The 21,693-nt window shown below is 37.6% G+C and overlaps 1 protein-coding gene across 2 annotated transcripts in view; it reads right to left on the reverse strand.

Moving 5' to 3' along the window:
* The window catches only part of LOC150087035 (tetratricopeptide repeat protein 37), a 702,248-nt gene that overhangs the window by 408,259 nt on the left and 272,296 nt on the right, over positions 1-21,693 (reverse strand). For both annotated transcript variants that reach the window (XM_090371768.1, XM_090371767.1), the window contains exon 16: positions 4,699-4,751. In XM_090371768.1, coding sequence (XP_090227894.1) covers positions 4,699-4,751 — 53 coding nt within the window. The remainder of the gene's footprint in view (positions 1-4,698; positions 4,752-21,693) is intronic.

The following is a 21,693-nucleotide window of genomic DNA, read 5'->3' on the forward strand; positions in this document are numbered from 1 at the left end:
GGTGATGCAAATAATTATAGACCAGTTAGTTTAACTTGTTCCAGGGAAAATAATGGAGTCACTGGTTAAAGAGGTGATGCAAGGATCACCTAGACAAGATTGCAGTAATAGTTCAGACACAGCATGGGTTTGTTAAGAAGAAGTTTTGTCTGATCAATCTGATTGGATACTACGATGTGATCACAAAGGAACTGGATGCAAAAATTAATTTTGATATCATATACTTCGTTTTCAGGAAAGCTTTTGATACTGTTGCACATGGAAGACTGCTGTACGATTGGAGCAGCATGGCATTAAATGTAAGTTTCTGCAATAGATAAAGGGATGGTTGAGTGGGGTGGTAATAAATGGACACTGCTCTATGTGGACTAATGTTATTAGTGACCTCCCCCAGGGTTTAGTGATGGGCCCATTGTTGTTTTGTATATTTATTAATGATATCAATGAAGGTATATCAGGCTTAATGTAAAAGTTTGCAGATGATAAAATGATTGGCAGGGTTGTGAATGATAGTAAAGACAATATGCTACTGAAACAGGATCTAGAAAAGTTAGGTAGATGGGCTGAGAAATGGCAACTGAAGTATTGCATATGGGTAGCAGTAACCCAAGAGAAATGTACCAACTGTGTGGTACTACCTCAGGGAGGTGGAGAATGAAAAAGACCTGGGGGTAATTGTGCAGTCGGATATGAAGTTCTCTGAGTAGTGTAGACAAGCTGGGCTGCCAGAGCAGGTCGTGGAGTTTTGTCAATTATACAGGGTGTCTCAAAAATATTGGTATAAACGTTTAGGAGAGGTAGGTAATATCAAAAGGAATGTGAATCGCATAGGAACCCATAACCGGAAACGTAACCGTAAGTCAGTAAACGGCGCTGTTCATCAGTTCGCGAGAGGGAAAATTTCTGGTTTACTCATTCAAGCAGTAGTCGCTGCTGCACGAAGAGCATGCATCGATATACGAACCGTAAGCTGGCAGACATGCACCCAGTGTATGGACGAGCTGCTCAACGAATTTATGGAGAATGCTTCCCAGACAGACAGACATGTACTGGATCACCGTTTGTTTGCGCGTGTGCATCAAAATCTGTGCGATTATGGGTCTTTTAGAGGTAACAGGAGTAGTGCGGGCAGACCACGTTCGACACAAACTCCCGCCATGTAAGAAAGTGTGTTGAATGCCGTCCAGAATAATCCTACTACCAGCACACTGCCGTTGCCTCTGCCTTAGGAGAGTGTTGTTGCAGTGTACAGCATGTCTGGCACGACGATTCCTTACACCCCTTTCATCTCCAAAGGGTTCAGTTACTGCTCCCCCAAGATCATCTTGCACGTGTGGCTTTTGCGCAGTGGTTTCTCCAAGAAAGTGTTCAAGACTTGAATTTTCCAGCCTATGTTTTGTTCATGGATGAGGGAATTTCACTCGGGAAGGCTTATTCAATCAGCACAATGCTCATGTGTGGGCTCATGACAACCCACGCGGTGTACGCCCCCATGCGACACAACATCGCTTTGCAATAAATGTGTGGGCAGGTATGGTCGGTGACTGATTAGTCGGCCCATACCTGTTACCATCCCACAAGAACTCTGCTAAATATCGGATCTTTCTTGAACAAGTTCTACCAGGGTTACTAGACAATGTTCCAGCAAATGTGAGACGCAACATTTGGTTTCAACATGACGGGGCACCTGCCCATTATGGAAGGTGTATTCGTGACCATTTGAATAGGCGTTTTGGGCGCGTCGATGGATTGGCTGTGGTGGACCCGTTGCCTGGCCCTCACGATCACCTGATTTATCGAGCCTTGATTTCTTTCTGTGGGGGGCCCCTCAAATCTGTCATGTATGAATCGCCTGTGGAGACGGAAATGGATCTCGTGGCGAGACTCGTCTATGCTGCTGCTACCGTTAAAGAAACTCCAGGTGTGTTCGACCGTGTCCGCCAATCCATGCTGCGTCGGTGTCACGCATGCATCGCGTCTCATGGTGGAACCTTTGAGCATCTGTTGTAACGTCATGAAATGCATCCATCTCATACTCCATTGTTAATATTATGTCTAATAAATGTTTGCCACTAATTACTGTCTTGTGTCATTTCTGCTTCTTGTGTCTCTGCTACTACTTTCCCATGATGTTTCCGGTTATGGGTTCCTATGCGATTCACATTCCTTTAAATGTTACCTACCTCCCCTAAATTTGTACCAATATTTTTGAGACACCCTGTATATAGGAATTTTGCTAGCAGAGAAAAAGGATGTGATTATACCTTTGTATAAGGCAATGGTCAGGCCACACCTTGAGTACTGCGTACAGATCTGGAGGCCTCATTTTAGGAAGGATGTAATGTTGCTAGAACAAGTACAAAGAAGGGCAACAAGATCAGTGAGAGGAACAAAAGGGTTCTCTTATGAGGAGACGCTTAAATCCTGTTAGCTGTAGTATATGGAGACTAGGCACCTGTGAGGTGATCTGATTGAGGTGCACAAGGCTTTGAATGGTTTGAGCAGGCTCAATGCTGATGGGATTAAGAACCTAAGGGGGCATAGATTCAAACTGAGGAAAGAGAGTTGTAGAATAGATGTACAGAAGTGAAAGTTTGCCTTTAGCCAGCAGGTAGTTATTTGTTATTTTTTGTTATTTGGTTTTTTAGGAGCATTAGCAGCTAAGGCCATATTGCTCCGGGATATGCGGTGGTCATTCTCTCACCTTTCCGCATCCTCCGTATTTGGTGGTGACGGGCTCGAACCCCGGTCTAATCAAGCAGCGTGTGCTACGCACTGCTGCTCCTTCCCACCTGGCTACGGAGGCGCCGCCAGCAGGTAGTTGATTGCTGGAACAGACTTCTGTCGGTTGTTGTGGAAGTTGATAGCTTAAATAAATTTAAGCTGAACTAGACAAACATTTTGAGTGACCAGATAGCTAAAATGGGAAGGGGGTTTTTTTTTTTTTTTTTTGGCTGTGCTCTATAAGCTTGCTTTCTTGCATCTTATGCCTCAAATAATGCTAATGCACACTGCTCTTCATGGACTAATGTTATTAGTGCAGTCCTCCATAGTTGGGGTTAATATTTTCTGTCTGCAGATGAACGTTGGCAGCGTGATTAATGACAATAATCACATTATGCTACTGCAAACAAGATCTATAAATATTAGGCAGATGGGCTGAGAAATGGCAACAGAAGTTTAACATTGGCAAATGCAAGGTGTTGCATGGCGGTATCAGTATTTACAGATTAACGTATGAACTGTGTGGTGCTACATTCAGGGTAGTGGAAAATGAAAAAAGACCTCGGGTAATTGCGCACTCAGATATGAAGTTCTCAGAGCAGTGCAGACAGGTTACCAGGATAGCTCATGTAATTTTGTCAATGATGTACAGGAATTTTGCTAGCAGAGATAAGGAGGTGATTATCCCATTGTATAAGACAATCATTAGGCCATGTCTCTAATACTGCATACAGGTCTGGAGGCCTCATTTTAGGAAGGTTTAGATTTAGATTTTATTGGCGCATTAGCAGCTTTGGCTATAATGTGCCAAGACCTCATTTTAGGAAGGATATGGATCTGCTGGAATAGGTGAAAAAAAGGATAATGAGATAGGTGAAGGGAACAAAGGATGGTCTCAACAAGGAAGGCTTCAGTTCTGTAAATTGCAGCATCTGGAGACTAGGCATCTGTGAAGTAATCTGACTGAGGTGTTTAAAGCTTTGAATGGATTAAGCAAGCTCAATGCTGATGGCTTTCTTTCTCTTGGTCAGCCTACATACAGGAGGCATAAATTCACACTGAGGAATGAGAGTTGCAGAACAGATGTGTAGAATTTGCCTTCAGCAAACTGGTGGTTGATTGTTGGAAAAAGCTTTCATCAATTGATGTGGAAATAGATATTTTGAATAAATTCAAGGAAAAACTATACAAACTATTGGAGGTGATGGACAGGTGATTTGGGAAGTTTTGTAATTTTTTTGGTTGATGTTGTATAAGCTTGCATTCTTTCATCATTTGCTACTAGTAATACTATCCTTTGCAATGTGGCAGAATCACTATTTTCTTGTAATATTCATCCAATCCACACAATTGTCCTCTAAAACTTTGAGAGAAGTTTGATAGGACAAATGGAATGTTATTTACAAGCAAATTCTGCTGGATAACTGTTTGAAATACTGATGACATATCATTCCAAGCTCATTATATTGTATGTAACATTTAACTCCAAGCAATCATTCTTCTAGCAATGAGAATTAACAATGCAGTTCTTGATGTGTAAGTGAATTAAAATTTGATTATGCAACATAGCATCACTGTGTGAATTGTAAGTTTAGTTATGTTTCACTAGGAAGTATGTAACACAACTATGTTCCATTACATGTTTATACTCTACATATACACAGTCACTGAAACTACTAAGGTAACAGGGATAAGCATTTTTTGTACATTTAATGAGGATATTTGCAGAAATATCCTCATTACTCAGAACTACATACCCAAATTTCTTTATTTGTAAGATGATCTATTTTTAAATCACACAAATTAAATATAAATAAATCTAAATGGTTACATGGTGAGAATGAAAATATCTCACATGTTAATCATAATATGGTATCCTCTTCTCACACCTTAAAAATTGACTACTCTAGCATATAAGCAATAATAGAAAATTTGAAATATGAAAAATTTGATAATGTCTCTGATAAATCTTACCTATCTAGAGGTGTATGTTCTGTTACTGCTTTCAACACCATTAAGTTGGCATCCTGAAACAATTATGATTTCATTATTAGTGTGAATAGCAAGCAATATATATAAATACATCTTTCTTATTGTAATATATATATACAGGGTGTTTCAGTTAAACGTTTCAGAACTTCTAAGAGGAGGTAGGGTACATCCTGACAACTCGAAATCATATAGCAATGTGGGGTCGGAAATGCTTTCCTGAAGCGGTGTTGTACACAGAAGCACCATAAAGAAAAGAGACCGTAAGTGAGAAATCGTTTTAATAATACATGAAAAGAAGCAAAAGGTACATGGATTAAAGTAAGTGTTCGAAGTTTCTTCCACGGGCTACAATGCACGCCTCACATCTCCGATGCATGGACATCCGAACATTCTGGAATACTCCAGGCGAATTTCGAATTTCTTCGGCAGCTACTGCGATTCTTGCAACCAGCTCCTCAGCATTGTCAACAGGGGTGTCATAAACTAGCGATTTCATATGACCCCAGAAATAAAAATCAAGACATGATAGGTCGGGTGACCGAGCAGGCCAACGCACGGGACCACCACGTCCGATCTACTGTTGACCAAATGTGACATCCAGGTAGTTACGAACATCTCCGCTATAATGGGCAGGGGCTCCATCGTGTTGGAACCACATTGTCTGTTGCGTCGATGCAGAAATCTGTTCATCTCTCAAAAGTTGTGGCAATACTTGCTGCAGAAAGATCAAGTAGATAGGTCCGGTTAGACGACACGGTAACAGGTAAGGTCCGATGAGGTGATCTCCCATAATACCGGCCCATACATTGACTGAAAATCGAATCTGTGCTGCACGACGTCGTATTGCATGCGGGTTCTCGACCGCCCAGATATGGTCGTTATGCGTGTTGAAAATTCCTTCCCTTGTGAAGGAATTTTCACGGTCATATGAAATCGCTAGTTTATGACACCCCTGTTGACAATGCTGAGGAGCTGGTTGCAAGAATCGCAGTAGCTGCCGAAGAAATTCAAAATTCGCCTGGAGTATTCCAGAATGTTCGGATGTCCATGCGTCGGAGATGTGAGGCGTGCATTGTAGCCCGTGGAAGAAACTTCGAACACTTACTTTAATACATGTACCTTTTGCTTCTTTTCATGTATTATTAAAACGATTTCTCACTTACGGTCTCTTTTCTTTATGGTGCTTCTGTGTACAACACCGCTTCAGGAAAGCATTTCCGACCCCACATTGCTATATGATTTCGAGTTGTCAGGATGTACCCTACCTCTCTTAGAAGTTCTGAAACGTTTAACTGAAACACCCTGTACATATATAACTGATATTAAATCAAAAATAATGCCAGTAGAATGGCAAAACTGTTGAGCAAAAATAATAAATTAAACATAATGATTAATAAACAGGGAAGGAGAAGAATAAGTAACAAAACTAAAAATTGTAGCAGAAAATCTCCAAATAATTTAGAAAATCCAATTAAAAACAATAAATCAATTTTAAAATTTAGAGCCAATTACACAAGAATTTAACGGCGCCCCCGCCTCGTAGGGTGCCAGTTCCAAATTATGTGAAATATCAAAAATAGAGACTAAAGTAACTACAATAAAATAAAACCAAAATAACAAAAATAGACTGACCATTATGCCCCATATTACCAGAGGACCACAAGGCCAATAATGGGCTGGGAATCATGCATTTCAATCACTAGACAAATCTCCGCAAAGGGGAACCGATCAAAGGATCAGTCCACCAATGCAGAGGATTTGAATAGCGGTGGTCCTTATGCAGCAAAAAATAAAAATATAGAACAGACAGACTAGCACTCCAGAGCAGAGCCACGCCACTGACACTATGTAGGCTTAACCAGCTTATATAGACAAATAAATAAAATAATACAGATGGCAGTATGGGCACAGCATTAGCATGTCAAACCCATTACTGCCATTTGATTTGCGTATATTAGAATAATGAAGCAGTTAAGAAAAATAGTAAAATAAATATAATACGAAAATTAAGAAAATGTTTATTAATCGTTATGTTTAATTTATTAAAACAGTTTTACCATGCTACTGGCATTAGTTTTGATTTAATATCAGTTATACATTGGGCATCATGTGGAGGAATGTGCATTTTGCTGCATCTAATGATAGCTTTATATTTATTTTCTTAATTTTCGTATTATATTTGTTTTACTATTTTTCTTAACTGCTTCATTATTCTTATATATATATATATATATATATATATATATATAGAATAGAAGTAATAGGTATGGGAGTTGTAATCCTATATTCCTTCCTATATGAAGGAATATAGGATTACTATTATGTAGAGTAGAAGGCATCCAACGACTATAAATAAATAAAATATAGGTAGAAATATATCCCCCAGATCTGACCATCAAATGCACTAATCCCAATAGCCATTTACAAGCCATCTACCTTGACAGTGAGGTTATAATTAAATAAAATAAAGTCTGCACATGACACTTTGACAAAAGAGACCACTTTAACTTCCGAACCATTAAACTAACAAACTGGGAAACAAATTTAGCAAAACAAGTACATGGAAACGTTATTAGAAACCAAACCAACAGAATAATACGAATTTGTAATAATCAGGAATATATACTGGAGGCATTAATAAAACTAAAAGACAATTTAATGAAGAATAAAATGCCGATTAATTTTATCAGATTCCATACAAATGCAGCCATCCAAGTCAATATAAACTGACATCACACGAGCATCAATCCAAATAGGCACACAGTTTATTAAGCATAAATTTATTATTCAATTATATAAAAAAATAAGTAAATAAATTGGCCAACTACTGAGTGCTCGGCACTAAGTAGTTGACCGATTTATTTACTTATTTGAAGGGTCAGTAGTCACGAATGGTCGTTAGTGTAGTATCTCAAATAGAGAGCTTTATGGTAACTGAAAAAAATTTCTAGTACCTCGGCTTGGCCTAAAACTGAGGAACTAACAAAAACATTGTCTATCTGAGTCTTTCCAGTTGTTGTGAATGACAAGGGTGGGAGAAGCGACCCCCGACTTTTTCCTGGAGAAGTGATTAAAGTCTTGAGGGAGAAGCAACTGGCAGGTGAGGGCCGTGCAAGACCCCACCACTGCCATCTTAACACTGGCTCTCTGAGTACCTCCTTGCCAGGACAACTCCAGCTTTGAAAATTGTTAAAAAATACTTCTCATTGCAAAATTTATAAATGACCTTTATAGAGTTATTAACTAACTATTCAGCAACTTTTTTGTCACCAAAAGGAGAGTTACTTAGTACAAAGAAGCATGCTATCGAAGTGCAATAAAAAATTATTTTTCTAATTTTAACACAAAAGGTAAATGATAGATTTCAATTGGAATAGTTTTCCCTTGATAAGTATCAAATAACGCATAGCTAATGTGATTTTTAAATTTTTAGCTCCGTTAGTGATGGAAATACAGGGGGAGGGACACGAAAATTACATTTTCCTGTCTGGTGCCACCATTTTTAATTTAAAAAAGATTTTAAAATTATATTTTAAACCTACTCACTGAGCTCTTTCCAATGGTATATAATAAGCTATAGGTTGTCAGCAACATTTTTGTCCCCCTCCCCCACACTGTTCCCCCATTTCTCAGACAAATTTTTGTCAACAACGATCAATATGGTGTTATGTTGACCCACATGATGTATAGACCCTTGCAAAATTTCAAGTCAGTATGCTGAGTGGTTCCAGAGATACAATGCTGTGACAGAAGGATGGACAGACAGACAGACAGACAGACAACCGAGTGACATTATAAGGGTCCTTCGTTAGACTACGGCCCCTAAAAATAATAAGTAAAAATAAATAACATAAGTAAAAATAATTTCATAATAAAGTTTTTGTAGAATATTCCAAATTTTTATTAAGTTCTCATCCGACACCTTATGCCGACTTTTTTCTTCCTCTTTGTGTCTCTTGCTGAATGACATTTCCGAAGCAGCCACGAACCAACATATTTTGCTGGATAGAAGCGGGTCGGTGGTGGGCCTACAATTTCATCAAGTGAATGTGAACGAGGATTTTCACAACTGAATCTGATCGTCTCTTTCCTACTGTTTTTAGGAAACAGTAGCTTAGAAACTGTTTTTGTTATCAGCAAAGCTCTGGTTGGGCTGGTGATCAGATTCGTTTGTGAAAATCCTCGTTCACATTCACCTGATGAAATTGGTATCGTACTCAGAGTATCCATCAAATGCTTCAATTCTTCCAAAACCAGCTTTTCAATTAGGTATTCCCAAAATCCACGAATTGTACCTCTTTCATTTAACTGTAACCTAATTGACAATTTTCTAACTTCATTTTCACCAAATGCCAACATTTCATGTTTTTTTTTTTCTTTTCTTTTTTTTTTGAAACTGTCCAAAATGTCAGTGTCATTTGGATATTCAGGTACTGTGACCATGTAAACAGAGACAGGGAAAATTTATGGAAAAATGTGGATAACGCACTTTCACGATCAACAAATGATTATTTGTTGGGGTAAAATAAAATCGCTCTTGTCAAATTCTCAAACGGGGCACTTACAGTTGATTCACAGTTGTGTCCAACCTACTGCCCGCCCGGAAAGTGAACTAAAACAGCATTTTAAATTTTGTTAATTATCAAAAAAATTTTCTCATTAAATGTTTTGTTCAGTGAATGTAATTGTGTATTGTACTTAATAAAATTTTAGAATATTTTCAATTTTACTTTTACATGCAACAAGATATGGAAAATGTAACACAATAAAGAAATCTAACTTTGAATTTTTTTTTAATATGGCCCCTGTATGGGAAAAGTTTGGACACCACTGCAGTAGAAAGGTTGACTAGAGCCCATTGGGAATACCTCTTGATCTGCTCACTGCTGACCAGCGCGACTTCTCCGTATGTGGGAGACAGGTGGTCGGATAGGTTTTACCAGGTACCACTAAGTTGTAGAATGGTAATCCCTTTAGCTCTCTTAATTCGTGTAGCAGCACTAATTGCTTAAATTGCCTGAAGGCCAGAAATGCAAACAGTGCATACCGAGTTAATTCTCTATTAATCCGTTCACTATATGAAAATTTTCTCGCTGAACAGAAATTATTTTAAATGTAACTTCCAAGGGAAATTCAAAATAATTCGCTATAAAAGAACTTCGTTAAAATGATTTTCCTTCCTGAAGCTGACAACGCTTTTCGACTGTTTGTTGAAAAGGGAATGAAAATTCATTCCTGTGATCACGACAAACGGTCGAAAAGCATTGTCAGCTTCAGGAAGGAAAATCGTTTTGAATATTTTCATTAGATTCTTTTTAATATTTTTAATTGTGTTAATTGGTTTTTAATTATTTGTTACTCTAATGTAAGTTTTTCGATTTTTCGTTTTAATTTCTGGAGAGTATCATACGGAAGTGTTCTATGTACTATATTGAGGTAAACTCCTCTTATTATTTTACAAATACTAATATCAACGTAGAACGTATTGAGCATTACAGCTCTGATTCATACTATCTAATATTTTTTTAAAATATATAAAATAGTATAAAATATTATTAATTAATTAATTAATTAATGGTTTATGGACCAGGGACTGTTAAATTTAAGAAGAAAGAACCCAACGACCATAATGGATACATAAATGAGTATAAAGGTAGGTAGATAGTGTCAAAGTGCTAACAGAAGGGTAAGTTGCTACAATGGATAAAAGAATGGTTAAGTGGGAGAAGACAGAGGGTGGTAATCAATGGGTGCTGCTCTTCGTGGACTAATGTTATTAGTGGAGTCCCACAGGGTTCGTTGTTGGGTCCACTGTTGTTTTGTGTATTCATCAATGATATTGATGAAGGTATATCAGGCTTAATGTCGAAGTTTGCAGATGACACAAAGGTTGGCAGGGTTGTTAATGACAGTAATGGCAGTGTGCTACTGCAACAGGATCTAGATAATTTGGGCAGATGGGCTAAGAAGTGGCAACTAAAGTTCAACCTTGACAAATGCAAAGTACTGCATATGGGTAGAAGTAACCCCAGAGAAACGTACCAACTGTGTGGTACTACACTTAAGGTGGTAGAAAATGAAAAAGACCTGGGAGTAATTGTGCAGTCAGATATGAAGTTTTCTGAGCAGTGCAGACAGGCTGCTAGGGCGGGTCATGGGGTTTTGTCAATGATATATAGGAATTTTGCTAGCAGGGAAAAGGAGGTGATTGTCCCTCTGTATAAGGCAATGGTCAGGCCACGCCTTGAGTACTGCGTACAGGTCTGGAGGCCTCATTTTAGGAAGGATGTAGATTTGCTTGAGAGTGTACAGAGAAGAGCAACACGATTGGTGAGGGGAATGAAGGGATTCTCTTACCAAGAGAGGCTTAAGTTCTGCAAACTGCAGTGGCTGGAGACTAGGCACCTGCGCGGTGATCTGATTGAGGTCTATAAGGCCTTGAATGGGTTGAGCACGCTGAATTCTGATGGGATCCTTCCACTTGTTCAGATTACGAACCTACGGGGACATAAGTTCAAATTAAGAAAGGACAGATGTAGAATAGATGTGCGGAAATTTGCCTTTAGCCAGCGGGTGGTTAATTGCTGGAACAAACTTCCATCTGTCGTTGTGGAAGTTGATAGGTTAAATAAATTTAAGGAGGAACTGGACAGGCATTTGGAGGGAATGGTGTGTTTTTTTTTTTTTTTTTTTTTTGGCTGATGCTGCATAAGCTCCTACACTTGCTTTCTTGCATCATGTGCCACTACTACTACTACTACTACTAGAACTGAAATTTTAATTACGGAGAACAAAGAATAGAAAGATAATAATAATAAGTAATTAGAAGTACTTAATGCTGTGTCTCCTATGATTTCAGTGCCTTCTTCTGGGGCCAGCTGCCAAAATCAAAGGAAACAATGGCAAGAAGTACAGCCTCTGTTCCTGACATGAAATATAAGCAGCACGTGATACACATGGAAATTTAGAATTCAAGCTAAGGGTTAAAATTTAAATTTAAGTCATATGGCTTATGTATATTTCGTGGCTGACCCGACAGAGGCAGAATGCAAAGATTAAGAAGAAGTAGGATAACTTACTGAGGTCGAGTAGGTATATGATCATAAAGAAGGTTTGTACTGCACAGGAGGGTAATAAAAGTATAACATAAATCTGTTCTGAAGTATTTATGGCATAAGATAGCGACTCAGTGTGTAAGAAATCGGAAAGTTAAGGAAATAATCAAAATTAAAATAATGTAAATTAAAATTAAATTACACTGGCTAAGCCACATGTCATCAGTTAGAAACTAAGTTAGATTAGATTAAATTAAATTTTAAATATATATATATATATATATTTGGGGTAGGTATTAAACATGTGAAGTAATGCATCCCAGAATAGAAAGGAATAAAAAGCTTACAAAGTAGCATTAAATAGTCACTAAACTTTGTTTAGGCGAGAGTGTTTACAGCATAAAAAGGAGCATCTCAAATATTGCGTTCAATAAACTAATGGCTCACGAGAAACAAAAATATATAGAAAGGTAAGAAAGCATAAAGAATATGGAAGAAGACACAAATATATCTTGCTCGGGCAGTTTGGGGTTGCTATTCCCATTCCTATAGTCGGTTGTTGTTGTTTTGGTTTTTAGGAGCATTAGCAACTAAGGCCATATTGCTCCAGGATATGTGGTGGTCATTCCCTGACCTTTCCGCATCCTCCGTATTTGGTGGTGACGGGCTCGAACCCCGGTCTGCTTCTTTCCACCTTCCTATAGTAGGACCCTGAACCTAGTACTGTGAGCATACTTCAGTGTTTAAGCCAGTTGGGTAGTATATAAAGTAATAACAAAATAAAAAAGTTAAAAAATAAATGAACAATAAAAATAAAATAATAATATACTCCTTAGTTAGCTAATCGGTGGGTACAAGTTTTCTACATTTGTATGACACCAAAGAGGCTAGGAGTATAGACTAAACATTGTGTACAAGTCTAGCTACAGAATATCAGTTAGCCATGATATTATTGATATCAATGGTGTAGTTAATCAACTTTTTATATTCAACAATAAGGAGTGCATTTTTGATATGGTAATACATGTAGGTTGTAGAAAACTGGTTGTACAGAAGCTTATTGTATAGGTTTCTGATATTGTTAACTATCAATTTTTTGCTAATGCATAAAGTGGCTATTCTGATACATTGAGACAGAATGATATTAGCATGCTTTTTGGAGATATTAGAATGCCAATGTGTAAAGTTAAAGACATTGAAGTTGAAGGCCTCCCGTTTATAGTATATGTTGACTGTGGTCTGAGGGTTATTAAGATCTATATCTATATCAAGGTAGTTGGCTGCAAGGTTATTATCATTAGTTTTTTCCAAAGTGAGTTCTTCAGGATATATATTGGCATGATCTTGTAGGAAGTTGGGGCAATTTGCTACAAATAAATCATCTACGTACCTAAACAAGTAGATTTCCGGAGGCAGTGAGATTTCATACCAGTACAGGTATAGATTTGCAAGGATGCAACTGACAGGGCTACCCATAGGGGTACCTATGGTTTGTTGGTAAACTGTTTTACCATTAAAAATGTAATTATTGGCAATGCACAAATTCATTAAGTTGGTTTACAGCCTATTATGTGTTTGTATTTATTATACAGATTATTTAGGATAAGCTTGATTAATGCTGGTGAATAGGCTATGGAAATCAAAGTTTTGTATATGGGATACATTGCTATTATGCAAGGCTTTTAAAATGAGGATATTGTTGATATTAATAATGAGGATATTAACATCCTACCTGCTGTCAGGTAGGATGTTAATGAAACTTTAGCGACTTAATGCTACTTTGCAAGCTTTTTACTTCTTTCTATCCTGGGATGCATTGCTTTACGTGTTTAATACCTACCCCAATTATATATATATTTGGAATGTAATTTAATTTAATCTAACTTAGTTTCTAACTGATACACGTGGGGTAGCCAGCGTAATTTAATTTAACTTTACATTATTTTAATTTTGATTATTTCCTTAACTTTCTGATTTCTTACTTACAGGGTCACTATCTTATATCATAAATACTTCAGAACAGATTTATGTTATACTTTTATTACCCTCCTCTGCAGTACACACCTTCTTTATGACCATATACCTAGTTGACCTCAGTAGGTTATCCTACTATTTCTTAATCTTTGCGTTCTGCCTCTGTCGGGTCAGCCATGAAATATACATAAGCCATATGACAAATTTAAATTTTAACCCTTAGCTTGAATACTGAATTTCCACATGTACCACGTGCTGCGTATATTTCTTGTCAGAAACAGAGGCTCTACTTCTTGCCATTTTTTCTTTTGATTTTGGCGACTGGTCCCGGAAGAAGGTGCTGAAATCACAGGACACACAGCATTAAGTACTTCCAATTACTTATTATTATCATCTTTCTATTATTTATTCTCCGTAATTACAATTTCAGTTTCATCAGCACTTTGACACTATCTACCTACCTTTATACTCTTCACTTATATATAGTTACAACAGTATGCAAGACAATCATGAGTGTATAAAGTACATTTTACCTTTTTTCATTATTACTTATTTTAGAAAAGATTAAATATATATATAGTTTGGATAAAACAAGCAAAAGTGACATGTATGAAGATATAGGCTAATTATGATATGAAAGTAATATGGCAAATGCACCTAAATGGGGTAAGCAGCAGCAAATAATACAAAAGCATATATATATATATATATATATATATATAAGGATAAAGTAATAAAGTGAGAGAATAAAAGAGCGAACAGATGGAAGTAAAGAACAGATGGAAGTAAAGTAATAAAGTGAGAGAATAAAAGAGCGAACAGATGGAAGTAAAGAACACAAGGTGCCAAAACTAGTAGGAAAAAAGAAAGAGAAGTATTAAAGGCGGATGAAAGGAAAGAATGTGAAAAAACCTAAAAGATATATATTTAATTATAAGAAATTGAGGGCTGAATTAATAAGCCAGTTAGAAGGAAAGAAGCTATAAGGGAAAAATTATTAATTAATTACAAAGAAATAGCAAGCATCAAGTAGAAGGTGGGAAAATATTTTGATGCTATAGAAACGTAAATAAAAGGGAAAGAAAAATAAAAGTTAAAATATTTGAAATATTTGATGCATGCTATAAAAGAATTGATACATGATACAGATATTTCACTGGGGCACTACACCTGACCATGTATCAATAAACTCTGTTTCTATGCTTACATATAGTTATGGAAGAAAAATATTAAAAGAAAACTCTAAATAGAGTGCATGAAAAAAAAAAAAAAAGGAGAGTGAAAGCAGTAAAATCTACCATAAAAATAGGTAGGGTAGTCCCAATGCAATGTTTGCAATAAAAATTAAGGTAATTCAATAACAGATAAGATAAAATTTAAATAAATAAATCAATATGTATGGAAAAGATCATGTCTGGAATAATAGTAGACGGGTGATATAGAACTAATTTTGCATGTAAAAATTAGTCAAAGAAGCAATTTTGTATGTAAAATTAGATAAAGAGGCAAGCAAATAGCATTGGGAAGGAAATAAAGAATGGTATGGAGGAAAAAAGTAATGGATCAAATGAGTTGAAGATAGCATACAGGAGAGAAAAGAAAGAGTGTTCATATCATCCTCGTGTTGCACTAATAACACAATGGACAAAAAAACAAAGGGTAGAAAGCAGAAAGATATAAAGAAAATAGTTTTAAAGAATACTTGGGCAAGTTTGCAGCGTGACAACCCAGGCTAAGTATTAACAGTAAGTATTATTGCTTTTGTAAAGGCAACTACGATGGTCTGAGATAGTATTTAAATATTGTTCAAGGTTTAGGCCTAAATGGATGTCAGATGAACTAATGAGACACGTGACAGAGGAGAAAAATGCATGGGATACATATAAATTAACACGTGACATAGAAGCCAATGATAGATATAAGCTGGTCTGTAACCAAGTCACAAAGGAGGTTAGGAAGGCAAAGGCAGATTATGAGAAATCTTTGGCAAAGGATGCAAAGAAAAACTGCAAAGAGTTCTTTGCTTATGTAAACTCTAGAAGGAATGGTATGAATCAGATTGGTCCACTTGATATTGATGGTTCAACTGTTGATGATCGTGCTCAGGTAGCTAACAAACTAAATGAATATTTTGCATCGACATTCACACATGAGGAGTTATTCAGCAAGGGGAATGCTAGAGGTGAATTCAACTCTGGCAGTAAGCTAGATAATCTTGTAATAACTGAGAGTAAAGTGGAGGAGAAATTGTTGAAGATAAACACAAGAAAGGCACCTGGGGTGGATGGGATCTATCCAGTTATATTAAAGGAGGCAGCAAAGGAAGTAAGCAAACCCTTAGCCATAATTATGAGAGCTTCCTTGGAGTCAGGGGAGGTACCTGGAGATGTGCAAATGTGACCCCAATTCACAAAGGAGGATCAAAGGCTGACACAAATAATTATAGACCTGTGAGTTTAACTTCTGTTTCAGGAAAATTAATGGAGGCACTGGTTAAAGAAGCACTGCAGGATCATCTAGACAAGACTTCAGTTATATCTCGGACACAGCATGGTTTTGTTAAGGGGAAGTCTGGCCTGCCCAATTTGATTGGATACTATGATGCAGTCACAAAAGAGCTGGATGCAGGGAATAACTTTGATATTATATACTTGGATCTTAGAAACGCTTTTGATACTGTTGCACATGGAAGACTGCTGCACAAATTGGAGCAGTGTGGCATTGGAGGCAAATTGCTGCTATGGATAAAGGGGTGGTTGAGGGAGAGAAGACAGAGAGTGGTAATCAATGGACACTGCTCATCGCGGACTAATTTTATCAGTGGAGTCCCTCAGGTGCAGTGTTGGGTCCATTATTGTTTTCTGTATTTATAAATAATATTGATGATGGTATGTCAAGCTAATGTCCAAGTTTGCAGACGATACAAAAGTTGGCAGGGTTGTTAAGGACACTACTGACGCTATGCTGCTGCTGCTGCAACAGGATTTGGAAAGGTTAAGCAGATGGGCTGAGAGGTGGCAAATGAAGTTTAAAATCGATAAATGTAAAGTACTACATATGGGAAACAGCAACCCCCAGAGCAACGTATCAACTCTGTGGTACTATGGATAAAGGGGTGGTAGAGAATGACAGTGGTAGAGAATGAAAAGGACCTGGGGGTAATTGTGCAGTCAGATATGAACTTTTCTGAGCAGTGCAGAGAGTCTGCAAGAGCAGGTCATGGTGTCTTGTCTATGATATACAGGAATTTTTCTAGCAGGGATAAGGAGGTGATTATTCCCTTGTATAAGGCAATGGTCAGGCCACACCTTGAGTACTGTATACAGGTCTGGAGGCCTCATTTCAAGAAGGATGTAGAGCTGCTGGAACGAGTACAGAGAAGGGCAACAAGATTAGTGAATGGAACTAAGGGTTGCTCTTACGAAGAAAGGCTTAAGTTTTGCAAATTACAGTGTCTGGAGACTAGGCACCAGTGAGGTGATTTGATAGAGGTGTATAAAGCCTTGAATGGTTTGAACATGCTCAATGCTAATGGGATTCTTCCTCTTGCTCAGAATAATCAACTGAGAGGGCATAAATTCAAATTGAGGAAATACAGATGTAGAATAGATGTGCTGAAATTTGCCTTTAGCCAGCAGGTAGTTGGTTGGTGGAACAGACTTCCATCCCTTGTTGTGGAAGTTGATAGCCTAAATAAATTTAAGGCTCAGCTGGACAGGTATTTCGAACGAACGGAGGGGTGAAATGAGTCGTTTTTTTTTTTTTTTTTGTTTGTTTTTTTTTTTTTGCTGATGCTGCATAATCTTGCTTTCTTGCATCATATGCCTCTACTAATGCTAATGTTAACAGAAAAAGAAGCTCATACCATAAGTCTGTAACATTTTAAGCATTTTGGTTGGAGAGGGGGTGATATAGAGAAAATAAAATGCCAAAAATATGAAGTATTAAATTAGAAAAAGGCTGGGATACATAGAAATATTTGAATGTAAATAAGACAAAAAAAAAAGTATATATATACCCTGAATTTCCAAGAATTGTAGGGTGCTTCCTTTAAGGTGGGAAAACTTTCAGCGGAGCTACATAATAACAGTCAATTAAATTTGAAATTAGCATTAGTAGAGACATATGATGCAAGAAAGCAAGCTTATACAGCATCAGCAAAAAAAAAAAAAAAAAAACTTTCCAATTTCATCCAGCCATTCGCTCCAAATGTTTGTCTAGTTCTGCCTTGAATTTATTTAAGCTGTCAACTTCTACAACAACAGATGGAAGTTTGTTGAAGTAATCAACCACATGCTGGCTAAAGGCAAATTTCTGCACATCTATGCTACAACTGCCTTTCCCCAATTTGAACTTATGTCCCCTCAGGCGATTAATCTGGGGAAGAGGAAGAATCCCATCAGCATTGAGCTTACTCAAAACATTCAAGGCCTTATACACCTCAGTCAGATCACCTCGCAGGTGTCAAGTCACCAGACACGGTAATTTGCAAATCTTAAGCCTTTCTTCGTTAGAGCAACCCTTTGTTCCATTCAGTAATCTTGTTGACCTTCTCTGTACTCATTCCAGCAGCTCTACTTCCTTCCTAAAATGAGGCCTCCAGACCTGTATACAGTACTAAAAATGTGGACTGTCCATTGCCTGATACAAGGGGATAATCACTTCCTTATCCCTGCTAGAAAAATTCCTGTATATCATAGACAAGACACCATGACCTACTCTTGCAGACTCTCTGCACTGCTCAGTAAAGTTCATATCTGACTGCACAATTACCCCAAGTCCTTTTCATTCTCTACCACCCTGAGTGTAGTACGACACAGTTGATATTTACTCTGAGGTTACTGCTACCTATATACAGTACTTTACATTTGCAATGTTAAACTTCAGTTGCCATCACTCAGTCCATCTGCTCAACGTTTCTAGATCCTATTGCAGTAGTGTACAGTCATTAACAACCCTGCCAACCTTCATATCGTCTGCAAACTTAGACATAAACCTGATATACCTTCATCAATATCATTAATATATACAGAAAACAACAATGGACCCAACACTGAACCCTGGGGGACTCCACTGATAACATTAGTCCTTGAAGAGCAGTGTCCATTAATTACCACTCTCTGTCTTCTCCCACTCAGCCATCCCTTTATCCATACCAGCAACTTGCTTTAATGCCACACTTCTCCAATTTGTACAGAAGTCTTTTATGTGCAACAGTATCAAAAGCTTTCCTGAAATCTAGGTATATGATATCAGAATTATTTTTTGCATCCAGTTCCTTTGCGACCACGTTATAGTATCCAATCAAATTGGTCACACAAGACATCCCCTTAACGAACCAATGTGTCCGAACTATAATCGAAGTGTTGTCTAGATGATCCTGCAGTGCTTCTTTAACCAGTGCCTCCATTAATTTTCCTGGAACAGAAGTTAAACAGGTCTATAATTATTTGTGTCCGCCTTTGATCCTCCTTTGTGAATTGGGGTCACATTTGTACATCTCAAGTCTATGGGTACCTCCCCTGAGTCCAAGGAAGCTCTCATAATTATGGCTAAGGTTTTGCTTACTTCCTTCGCTGCCCCCTTTAATATCACTGGATAGATCCCATCCACCCAGGTGCCATTTATGTTTATCTTGAACAATTTCTCCACCACTTTGCTCTCAATTACTAAAAAATAATTTAACTCACTACCATAGTTTAATACATCTCTGCTATTCCCCTCCCTGAATAACTCCTCATGTGTAAATGTGGATGCAAAATACTCACTCAGTTTGTTAGCTACTTGAGCAGGATCATCAATAGTAGAACCATTGTTATCAAATGGATCAATCTGATTCATCCCCTTCTTTCTAGAGTTTACATAAATAAAAAACTCTTCACTGTTTTTCTTTGCATCCTTTGCCAAAGATTTCTTATAATCTGCCTTTGTCTACCTAAACTCCTTTGTGACTTGATTACAGACCAGCTTATATCTTTCATAGGCTTCTATTTATACATATCCCATGCATTTTTCTTCTCTACCATGTCTCATTAGTTCATCTGACATCCATTTAGGCCTAAACTTTGAACAATATTTCTTAGTTGGTATGAAAAGCTGTAGCTTCCAAGATTAATTCTTTGAATGTTTCCCATTAAGAATTTGCTGTTGGTAACATCATCAGTTGGTCCCACTGTATAGACTTTAAAAACTGTCTTAGACCTCTGCAGTCACCTTTACGAAAACAAAAACCCTTTCCTTTATCCCTTGATGGTAGTTACCTATTTGAATAAATCCCACATCAGCACACTGTGATCACTGCACCTAGTGGTTCCTTTATCTGCAAATCCTTAATGCATGAAGAATCATTACTGATAATCAGATCAAGAGTATTACTCCCTCTGGTTGCCTCCCAAACATGCTGCTGTAGAACACAATCATCCAATTAATCCACAAAAATTCTTATTAGTGTGCGAACGTCCAACCCACAAGTTCTGGTCAACATATGGGAAAATAAAATCTCCCATTATAAGACAATCTGATATACATGCCCACTCTATTTCTCTGTGATAGAGTGGGCCAATAATAGAGTCATTATACTCATTAGATCATTAGGCCTATAGCACACTCCTATTCTCAATTTTGCTTTCCCAGTGCTTATGTCACACCATATTGAATCAACACTGCACTTCCTTAGATTTTATGTGTTTCTTAACTAATAGCATAACCCATTCTCCCTTCCTATCCTTCTTGTACACATTGTATTCCCCAAATTCCAATTCTACATTCCTTATATCTGTGTGACACAATGTCTCTGATATCCCAACTATATCAGCACCTCAAATTCATCAAATTTATTTAATATGCTCCTAGCATTTCACGTACACACAAGTATACATGCACATATTCCTATTCTTAGCTACCCTAACACAGCCCATGTATTTACTTGTTTTGCAATGACTCCCAGCAGTCTGAAATCCCCACCACCTTGTTTTCTAGGCTGCTGCTCATTACAATAGAAGCAGTGCAAGAATCATTTTCACTTCTGCCAGTGGCTACTGTTAATCTATTAGTTCATGTATTCCCCCCAAACTAGCAATTTTTGAAACCTACCTAACACTGCTCGATATCATCAGCAAATATTCTTGCACCCCTTTCAATTTAAGTGTATCCCATCCCTGTAGAAGCAATCTCTCCTGTTAAGAAGCACAGACCAGACTGAGAAAAATTCAATCCCATGAACCTTGCGCAATCTCTCCAGGCCGAATTCTCTCATTGTATACTCCCTCCTATCATGTCTAGGCAGAATTGCAGACACCGTCAAATTCAACCCTAACTCACAGCTTTTTTTCAACACTGACTTGTACTTGTTAAGTAATTCCGCCATTCTCCTACTCTTAATGTCACTGGTGTGTACAAGAATACCACCTTTTGTGCCCTTAAAAGATAATAATTATCTGCTCTACAAAGTCATCAACTTTTGTCCCTGGCAGACATACCCTGGTCCTGTTCCACCTATCCCTTTGGCACAATATATTCTCCATTTCCTTGACAATAGAGTCACCGACAACTAGTTCCTGTAGGACCAGAGCATTCTGCCTTGGGGATTGCTGCTGTGTTGCCTGATGTTCAAGCGCGAGCTCTGGCATTGATGTGGGCAGCTGAGAGCTTGATGTGCCCCCCAATTTAAGTCCTTCGAGGCATCTACCCTATTCTTCAAGCTGTCATAAAGGCCCATAACAATGCTGAGTTGGCATCTCACACTCCTTACATCGAGCACACACAAAGACATTCCCCTTGGCAATATCATGTCTTGTTCCTGATTGCTCTGCAAACATCAAACAAGCAATACATTTCAAAAGGCTGTGATTCAGAGGATAATAACACTATATATATATATATATCAGAATCAAGTTTTATCTCCTTCTAATTTCGTGTCTCCTATCAAGTTTAAGTTATATGTACTAAG

Source organism: Mastigoproctus giganteus, chromosome 4 (assembly GCF_048544385.1).
Source record: "Mastigoproctus giganteus isolate SK-2022 chromosome 4, ASM4854438v1, whole genome shotgun sequence".
In the NCBI taxonomy this organism is placed as follows: domain Eukaryota; kingdom Metazoa; phylum Arthropoda; class Arachnida; order Uropygi; family Thelyphonidae; genus Mastigoproctus; species Mastigoproctus giganteus.